This window comes from Montipora foliosa, chromosome 7, assembly GCF_036669935.1.
Source record: "Montipora foliosa isolate CH-2021 chromosome 7, ASM3666993v2, whole genome shotgun sequence".
Lineage (NCBI taxonomy): Eukaryota > Metazoa > Cnidaria > Anthozoa > Scleractinia > Acroporidae > Montipora > Montipora foliosa.
Window position 1 is genome coordinate 41,692,336 of NC_090875.1, and position 9,994 is coordinate 41,702,329.

Consider the following 9,994-nt stretch of genomic DNA (forward strand, 5'->3'; position numbering starts at 1 on the left):
CTGACTCACGAAGCTCCAAGGCGTTCTGCAGTTCTAGTTCATCTTGACCTTAGAAGTTCCGGAAAATCTTGTATTTTGCTTGAAATTGGATTTTAATTAATGATAATTAATCTTTAAGAACTTGCAACGCATTTCTTAACAGTCGCCATTCGTAGCTTCTTTTTCGCGAATCGGTGGGGATTATTTCATTTGCAATTCGTGTCACTTTGAAAGTGGCGAGAAAATCTTGACATGACAAACTTAAGGGCAACGCGATCTCTCTCTTCAATGAACGTCGAGAATCTTACGTCGATTCCTGTTGGAGGGAGTAATATTTTGATTAACTACGCTCACAGACAGCGACCAAAGCTTTATAGCCCTCAGAAAGATCGTGGCTGGGCTTGGGCCGTATGTGCTGGCTCCTTCATTGTCATGTTTTTGGTCTTCGGTATTCATACGTCGTTTGGTGTTCTTCTCGTTGTCCTACTCGACCATTTTAATGCTAGAAAAGCAAGTACCGGTAAGTCAGTTGAAGTTCAATCTTACATGTGCCCAGTTGCATTCTGCAGATGAATCCGCGTTTCAAAGTGATTCAACGATGAGTCTAGCAATTTCTTAGACACCTCGTTGGAATACACAAATCGATGTATTTTAGGAAGACATCGCCTCTTTTCTTATTAAGCATAAAAAACAAAATCATGTCGAAAATTATCCTGGTAGTTAACCGTTTCATTTCTGGAAAGATAATTTCAATTACAGAAAATTTCCTTTTAAAAGATCGATTTGAGAAATGAAAGCGATGTATTTCTCCGACATTATAGAATTATATTTGCTCGACGGTTTCGTCCCTTTCCTGTATGTAAATTTAGTACTGTATGTATTGTAAAGTTTGCGGTGAATCATATATAACGAGAGAGCTTATTATCTTATGGTTCTCTGTAATCTTTCCTAGAGCTTTCAGCACAATGTCGAATTTACTTATTTCATTATTGCGTAATACAAAAAAAAAAAAAAAAAGTAGGTATTTTGGATATCACTCAATGTTTTTTGTCGGTCCATCAGCGAAAGTGTCTTTGAGCGAGGAAAGCAATTATAAGTCATAATATAGGGCTTAAATTTATTTAAACGTGATATGTCGTCATCAGCGAGTGAAAAACTTAGATTAATGGTCGGAGAAAAGATTAAATGTGTTTTAAAAAATATAAGTTGCTTTCGGCGAACCGCTCGAGTTCTAGTTATAAAATATTTACAATGCAAAGAAGTGACATCACGATTGCTTTGGTCATGCAATATCTGAATCGCACGAGACATTCGCTTCTTTTGTCGAAAACAATGCTTAACTCCTTTATTATACTAATTTTCAGTTCAAGGAAACCAATCTCTGACGAACAAATAGCGATCCTTTTTACCAAAATTATGTTTGTGGAGGAGCAAAAAAAGTCACAATTACGTGGATTTTTCTCTTCATTTTGTCCTTTTCACATGATAACCAAAAAACGAAGCGAGTCAAAAAGGTATTTTCGAATTCTTTCAATTCAATCTCTGTTCCTTGGCCACTGAGTCCGAGTGAAAGGTGTCAAAATTAGTCATGGTTAAAGAAATATAACGAGAAAATCACCTTTCAACCAATCACTGTAAAACCAAAAGCGAGTTTATTACTTAAGCAAATCGCGTTGAACCAATCAAAATGCGAAGCGAATGCACACAGCCTGTAAATAACCGCGCGAAAATCGCAATTGTTTTGATTTTGCCGCTCAGTGATTGGCTGCGAATGAATTGGCGCCAGATTTCTAAATTTTTCACCAAGGACAGTACGTTTCAGTGCGTTATACGAAACTAAAGAAATTACCAACATACTAAGAGTCCATTACCCAAGACTTACTGACAATCTGTTATCAGGCTTGTCCCTATCGGCGTCAAATGTGTCTATTTTCAAACCAAGTTTTGCGCAAAAATAAACAATTCTCGGTTTTCACATGACGTCACGGCGGCCATGTTTGAGCCCCTAAACAAAGAAATGGCGGCCATGTTGGAGCCCCGACCAAATCCTCCGGGAATTTAACTCTATTATCATGCAAAAGTTTGCTTTTGTTTTCGTTGAAAAACGGCTGTTGATCACGTGAGTGAAAACCAACAATACGTCAAATCCGCTAACTCAATGATGTACACAATTCAAATCTCCCAGGCCATGCAGGGTGAAGAATCTTTTTGTGTTGTGTTTGTATTATGAAGGCCTGGGAAAACGTCTTCAATATCAGTTCGATTTTGTTCAAAAGCGACGTCAAAACCGTCCCCCGCCCCCCCCCCCTCCCCCCCCCACTCCCTTTCAACTGTGTTGAAACATGTTGAATCGAAGTTGGATCGATATTGAATGAGCTTAAATGTGTTTAAACTTTGCTTCAACAATCATTCAGCATCTCGTTTGTTATCGCGAGCGTTGAATGAAGTTGATGCCGTATTGCCCCTTCCTTCAACATTGCTGAGTATGTTCGGTCTCTCGTTGCCGCATCTATGTCCGTATCCATGGTAACAAGTCCGCAACCACGGCTGCAGCCTGGGACTGAATACCAGGTCTCTCGTGATGCTTTGCCCCCTTTCTTCAACAAACACCTTATTCCAAAATGACCGCCATTTAGATATTCTTTAGTTTTAATTCAAATTAGACCTTGATGCCTCGTTCGAGGCAAAATATTCTTTTGAATTTTTAGCTCAAGAAAGAGACATCAAGGGCTAAATTTGAATAAAAACAAAAGAATATTAAAATGACGGCCATTTGGGAATAAGGTCTATTGTTGAGTATGTTCGGTCTCTCAATGTCGTATCCATGTCCGTATCCATGGTAACAAGTCCGTAGCCGTAGTAACAACCACGGCTTCAGCCTGGGACTAAATACCAGGTCTTTCCTGATGCTTTGTGAACAAATGATGATGTGTTGAACCTTTTGCCCACCCCAGCAGTCAACGTAGTTCAAAATCAAACGGATGTTGAAAAAAATGCGACAATCGTAAGTCATGTCGTAGGCCTGTCGTGAGCTTGTCGCATGCGACAAAATCGTGTCGTGTGGTATTCACATTTAAATGATACGAAAATGCCTGGAACAAAACGTTTTATTCCCAAATGGTTTGAAATGGGTACAAACACGAAAATAGCTGATTTGGTCTATTGTTAATTTTCCCGCAAAAGTTGGTTTAGAAATACACACTTTCCCGACGCTGATGGGGACTGGGCCAAATTGGATAAATCCTACTCTTGGGTGATTGACTCTAAACCAACCTAGTTTAAATAATCAACTAATAATCAATGCCGCATACCGGTCTCTCAGAGCCTGGTAAATGCACATTTCACAAACGCCATTTAACGTATTCTTTTACAGCTTGGATCGGTTCAATTTCCATCAACCTTCTCTTCCTCTTCAGCCCGGTCACCAGTTCTCTCGCCGGTAGATATGGCGTTCGGGTTGTCACCATCGCTGGAGGACTGGTTATGAGTATTGGACTCTTCCTCAGTTCCTACGCGCCTAGTCTCCTCTTCCTCTACATTAGTTATGGCCTTCTCTTGGGAATTGGCACCAGTCTTTGCGCAACAATGGTTTTGATTGTTTCCGCGGATTATTTTGACAAACATCTTTCTCTTGCCACTGGAATTGTTGCATCTGGGAGTAGCTTTGGAACGTTAGTCTTAGCCCCGACACTGCAAGTTCTTGTTGAAAACTTTGGCTGGCGAACGACATTTCGTATTATGGGACTCGGTGGCATAATGATTACTTTTACGGGCTTTGTTTATAAGACGGTTAAACCGAGCCCAGTTCAAATTCGTCCAGAGACAAATCAGTGTTTTGACTTATCTGTCTTGAAGAATAAGGCATTTGTTCTGTGGACCATTGCAACGACTGTGGCCGGATTTGGTTATTACATACCACATTTCTTCTTGGTAGGTCAATTTGCTCCTTGTACCATTTTTCACTGTTAAAATACAAATTTTGCATTCCTTAGCATACTACTTACTTCACCGTTTTCCACACGACCTCACTTGAGTATTTTTAGCTCACCGACCTGCGGTAACTTCTGACCTCGTTCTCAGTGCCCGTCCTGGAAACGAGGTTGAGTGAAGTCAATTTGAGCAAAGAGCTTCTGGGATGAATTTACTGCCTATTTTAAGTCATTGGAAGACAAAAACAAAAACAACAACAACAACAACAACAGATTCACGATCTGATTTTTTTCGTTTATCTCAACGTCCTCATTCTTTCCCACTAGGTTCGATATTCCGAAGATTTGGGTATATCGTTATCCAAAAGCACCTGGCTCATTTCCTACCTCGGGATTTCGTCGGCGGTCGGTCGTCTACTGTTCGGGCGTATCTCGGACGTCTGCAGTTTCAAAAACATTCACATTTACCAAACATGTATGTTCTTATCTGGATTAGCCTCTGTTCTGTGTCCTTTCGCAAACTCATACTGGGGTTTGGTTCTGTATGTTGTGGTGATAGGAATTTTGGATGGTTCTTACATTGGGTTAATGTCAATTGTGACTTTAGACATCGTCGGTGTGCATAAAATTTCCTCTGCGTGGAGTATACTGTTCTTCTGTCAATCATTTACTTATTTATTGGGTCCACCAGCAGCAGGTACGTTAATTACTAACAACTTAATGCGAGCACTCGCTCGAACCAGCTGGTTATTAAAAACCATATGTTTGCGCGGGCTCCAACCAGGCAACACTCAGGCCCTTCAAATAACTGAGGAGAAACTACTGCCTTGGTCATATGATAACTGCAAATGGTTTGACTTTCAAGTTTTCTCTGATCCTGTCCCAACGTGAGGCATTAAAGAAACCCACACATTGCTCTGGAAGAGTAGGGGTCGGAATAGGCCGGTTTCGTATTCTAACGGTTGGACTGGATCTAGCATGAAATGGAGGCTTGCCCGCATTAGCCTCCATTCCATGCTAGATCCAGTCCAGCCGTGAGAATTCGAAAATGGTCTATTCCCGTTGCTGTGGCCGTCCTTTGAGTGGGCTAGGTCGAACGGTTCATATATGTTCCCTTCTGGTCCATTCACACTGCTCGGAAGCAAAAATGGATTAGATTAAATGGGACATTTGCATGATGGCGCCATTTGACTTCAAGTACCAGTTTCCGACAGGTTTTGCTTGTCTGGTGCTAATTAGAGCTGTTTGTTATTTTTATACCGCAGGGAATACAAAATTTAAAGAAGAAAAGAAAAACAAACTGAATTCTGGTTGTTGTAGTCACACGGACGCCATCGTGAAAATTACCTATTGGGATTTTTGGCTCTGTGGATAGAATTAAAACAAGGAGTACATTGTCATCCATGAGGGTATGGGGAATAATTCATATCCCGTTCAAGTCTGTTTCCACCCTTCTAGCAGAGCCTTTCTTTTGCTTGAGCGATTTTGGCGTTTTCGAGAAAGGCTCTGCATGAATCGAGTAAGATCTTTATTGAATATGCGCTGCATGTTGCCAGGATACAGTCTCGAACCCAAGCCTAATATGCCAGATCTCGCCGCCATCTTAGTTTTTCATGGTACAGCGGGCTCAATTATAACCACTAAACGGACCCTCGTACTGGAAAAAACGGTTTGACGAGAGAAAACAAGATTGACTAGTCCAGAAGTTCGGGCTGCGGCAGCTTCAAAGAGTTGACGCGATTCAGGCAGAGCCTCTGCTCGCAGGGTGGTCTGTTTCAGGCTTTTCTTTCTTTACTGTTGAAGTACTGTGACGTTTATAACTGGGATTATCTACGAGTTAACTTGATCCTCTCCGCAGTTCAAATCAAGAGAAAATGAGGGGACAGAGAGGGAGGCTCAAGGCGTTGGCCGGGATATGTTATGTCCACGAAAGTTATTTTTAGACGAGCGGAAGTCTTTGTTCTAGCGGAAGTCTGTCTTCTGAGACGTCCGCATGCCGTCTTGCCTCGCTCTCAGGTTCTTAGTGAAAAGAGAAAACGATGGCGCACGTTGGAAGGCTGATGAATATATATTTTCTTTCAAACATCGGACCAAGGTTGGCCTGCATGCGGACGTCTCGGAAGACTTCCGCTCGTCTAAAAATAACTTTCGTGGACATGACATATCCCAAGGGCTGGACCGGGAGCCTCCTTCTCTGTCCCCTCATTTTCTCTTGTTCAAATATACGGCTTTTTGTATAGAGCGACTTTCGTATGACCTCGAAAAAAGTGTTCGTAATCTGTTTCACGGACCAATGTTTGGCAAGATTAAAACAAAGCTTCTCCTTATTTCTGCTAAGGAAGCTCCTAATATTGGCAGTGAACAGTTCAATTGCCCAATCACGTTACTGCATTTTAAATGACGTTAAAACGAAATGTCGATCGCTTTCCAAAAAGTTCCATGGAGAGATGACGCTGTTTGCGTCCGCGTTCGCTAAGCCAATGAAAAAGTGTAACTGTTTTGTATTTTTGTTTACGGTCTGCTTTTACGTTTATTTTTCAAGATCATATCAAAGTCACTCTGTTACTGAGCTCTCGTCAATAGGCCCATTTCCGAGTTGCTGCATGCCTCAGTTTCAAAGCGAGTTCTGGTGCACAACCATTCAAATGGAAATGAGTTGCGTATTCTTGTGCAAATCAAGCTCATGTCCCTTACAATAGTTGAGCACCAAGACTCACTTCGAAACCGAGACAAACAGCAACTCGGAAATGGCCCCTTGAAAATTTATTTTTCTATTTCGTTTATTATTATGCCCCGACATATTCAAACACTGAATAACTTTATCGATTTGATAAGTAGCTGTCCAGAGTGAAAACTATACAGTTTGCGTGAAACATTGACAAAGGTTTTGTAACACTCCTTTACTTAGGGGGTGTTTACATGAGACCGGGACGAACTCAGACCAGTGTGAAATTTTTGCAGCCTTTTACATGAAATGGGGATGAAATGCTTGGTGCCTGGGGACGAAATGATAACTATGTTTTGTGTAATAAATATATGGCTAACCCAAAAGCATACAGGCTTGAAATTTATGCGGCTTTGAACAACTGAGGCCTGGTATGAAACTATTTACAATGATGAAAAAAGTTAACACGTGTTTCTTCAATTTTTAATACCCAGGTTTCATGTACGATTCCCTGAAAACGTTTAAACCTGTGTTTTATTTAGCCGCTGGTCCGATGATGTGTGGTACCTTCTTGTTATTTTTTGGAGCTCTCTGTAAGCCAATCTCATGCTCTCTCGGTCGGGAAGACGTCACCAATCTCGTTCCCATGTGTCCACCGAAACCCCACAACGGAAGAGCAGCTACTTCGAATAATCACCACCAGCCATCTGTTACATCTCCATTGATTGTGCTTACAGAGCTCAAGGAAATAGATCCTTTAATAGTTGTGGAACGACTTACAGTGCTGTGAAATTTGCTCTGGATTACTGAAATTAATATATCTGGAAACCAAAGCTCCTGTGATATAATCCACAGGAAATTATTTTCATCGTCTTTTTCTTCGTCTTCGCCTTTGCCTTCGCCTTCGCCTTCGCCTTCGCCTTCGCCTTCGCCTTCGCCTTCGCCTTCGCCTTCGTCTTCATCGTCGTCGTCGCCTTCGCCTTCGCCTTCGTCGTTGTCACGGACTTTGACTTCGCCTTTCGTCATCGCCTTCATCGTCGTCTCCGTCTTTGCCTTCGCCTTCGCGTTCGTCATCACCTTCGTCGACGTCGTCGTCGTCGTTGTCATCGTGTTACTAGGAAGCTTAAGCGCGCTACGTTTTTGGACGCAGGCGGCAACCAGAAATTAACGTTTCGCATGCCGGGATAGTAATGTCTCCTGGATTTTTAAACTAATCATCTCAAAAGATACTTAGCAATGTAAATGTCTTTCGGTGAAGACAAGTTAAAAGGGAAAACATCTCACTTTCGGTTGCCATCCGCGTCTCAAAAACTTCGCCTGCGAGAGAGTTTAAGCAAGGACGGCTATGAGAACGTTGTCTTAAAATGTTATTTCCTGTTATTGTTGTAATTTTGCAAATTACTCCAGTTCGCTTGGCATGGAAAGTGTGTATCCACATTCCAGGAATAAAATTAGTGAGAACGTTGTGGATAGTTAGAGAGAGGTGACATTTATTGCGAGGTGCTCGCGTCCGTTACACAATCTCAAATTTGCTAATTCCACGTCCTGATGTTAGGGCTGTTGTTAGGGCTGGTGCCCACGAGCGACACAAAGGCAAACACAAAGGAACTTCATACGTTGAACGCAAACGCGAGCACATTGAAATGTGCACGCGCAATTAAGTATCCCAAGGTGGCCAACGAAGTCAACCCTAGAGGCATGGCTATTAGGGACTGTACAATAATTATCAGGAGGGGGGCCCTAAAACCAGAGGGGGGGGGGGGGCCTTAAGTTAAAATAATGGAAAGGAGGGGGGGCTCTACATTAGATTTCTCAAGTAAGTTGAGGGGGGGTCTTAATTAAATTTCACAAATTCGATAATGAATAAATAAACATTTTCCAACTCTACCTAAAGGAACACGTTTTACCCGTCAGCGGAGGGAAAACTGGGGGCTGTTCTAGGGGCTGGGGAAGCTCAAGGTAAAGAAAACCCGGATGAGCAGCAATCTAGCAGTTCCGAAGACCAAGAAAATAATGAGCAATCAGACGATTCGGAAATTGACGATTATGAAGAACAAAGTTTCGTGGTGCTCTTCATCCCTGACGACGCAGTGGAATGCGTTGCAGTACGGTGAATAAAGGTACGGGTTAGACGGGGGGGGGCACATCATAATTTTGAGAGAACGTGAGGGGGGGTCAGAGCTAATCTTGACGCTGCTGGAGGGGGGGACCTATCTAATTTTTCCTTTGGTGAAGCTCATTTTAGGACCCCCCCCCCCCCTTCCTGATAATTATTGCACAGTCCCTTAGAGGGTAATGTGAAATGCTACTTTTCTACCCATATGCAGCACCTGAGCGTTAGCCCTACTAGTGCAAATGGACCCACACAAGGATCCAGAAAGACTCTGACTAGGGTGGGAATTGAAGCTACGACCTTTGGGTTAGATCACCGCTTCTCTACCGACTGAGCTACAAGGTCAGACGGGAGGTGGTCGTGGGAATTTAAGATATCAATCTCATGGCAATGAATATGTACAAGTACAAGGAAGGGTTACGTTTTTGTAAACGTTGGCCGTGTAGCACTTACATTTCAACGGAAACGTAACCCTTCCTTGAGGCATGAAACGAGTATTTTTTTCACCTTGTGTTTGGTAGTTCACACACTTACACTTTTGTTTGTGTCGCTCGTGTGAACGAGCCTTTAGGATGAGCACGACATAGAATATACACAAGTGTAAATTGTTTTTGCTCTAAAATCTATCGTTTTATCCCGTCTCGAAGACGGCGTCGTTGTCCTTGCTTAACAACCAGCTAAAAATCGTCATGTGATTGCCAAATGATGATATCATGCTTTTAAATTATTAAATTTTCGACCTCAGATATTGCGATTCTAGGTTTCTGATTGGTTTACTCAGTTTCGGTTATCAGCGCATATACTGTGTGACCTGATACGGAAACTGATTGCGTCAAGTATTGTCGAGCTGGAAACTGATTGGATTTAATTCAGCATTCAAAATTCAAAATGAAAATTTGATAAAACAATTATATCATCCACTTTGCTTTGTCTTTGTCCTCTAAACCTCTCTTAATATATCGAAAGTGCATGGCCTATTTTGGGAGCGATCGGCCGAAAATTAAATATTCACGACTCTTTTCCGAGTGGGTTCGGTTCGGAACCCGCTGTGAAGGTTAAGACGGCAAAGGGCTTTGGTTAAGTTCCCCAGTCTTCGTTTCCGACGAACGCGAGGAGGAGCAAAAGCACAAATGGGGTTCTTGCGTTGAAGCAGCCTGCTGAACGAAGTTCTTTGACTTCCGGTGTATGAACATCTTGAAGACAACATTTCTTTTGATTTAATATACATTTTTTCTAGTAATAAAAAAAAAGCAGCGAATAAGGGAACTTATCTAGGTGATTGATTATACACCTTATTCCAAAATGGCC

At 42.1% G+C, this 9,994-nt stretch overlaps 1 protein-coding gene across 1 annotated transcript in view; it reads left to right on the forward strand.

Annotated features, from left to right (window-relative positions):
- The window catches only part of LOC138011022 (monocarboxylate transporter 10-like), an 8,304-nt gene extending 16 nt beyond the window's left edge, over positions 1–8,288 (forward strand). The window contains exons 1-4 of the mRNA XM_068858037.1: positions 1–499; positions 3,353–3,909; positions 4,236–4,605; positions 7,068–8,288. The exon at positions 1–499 is cut by the window's left edge and continues 16 nt beyond it. Of these exons, the coding sequence (XP_068714138.1) occupies positions 232–499; positions 3,353–3,909; positions 4,236–4,605; positions 7,068–7,363 (1,491 nt within the window). The 5' untranslated portion in view covers positions 1–231 and the 3' untranslated portion in view covers positions 7,364–8,288. The remainder of the gene's footprint in view (positions 500–3,352; positions 3,910–4,235; positions 4,606–7,067) is intronic.
- Positions 8,289–9,994: the final 1,706 nt, after the last annotated feature.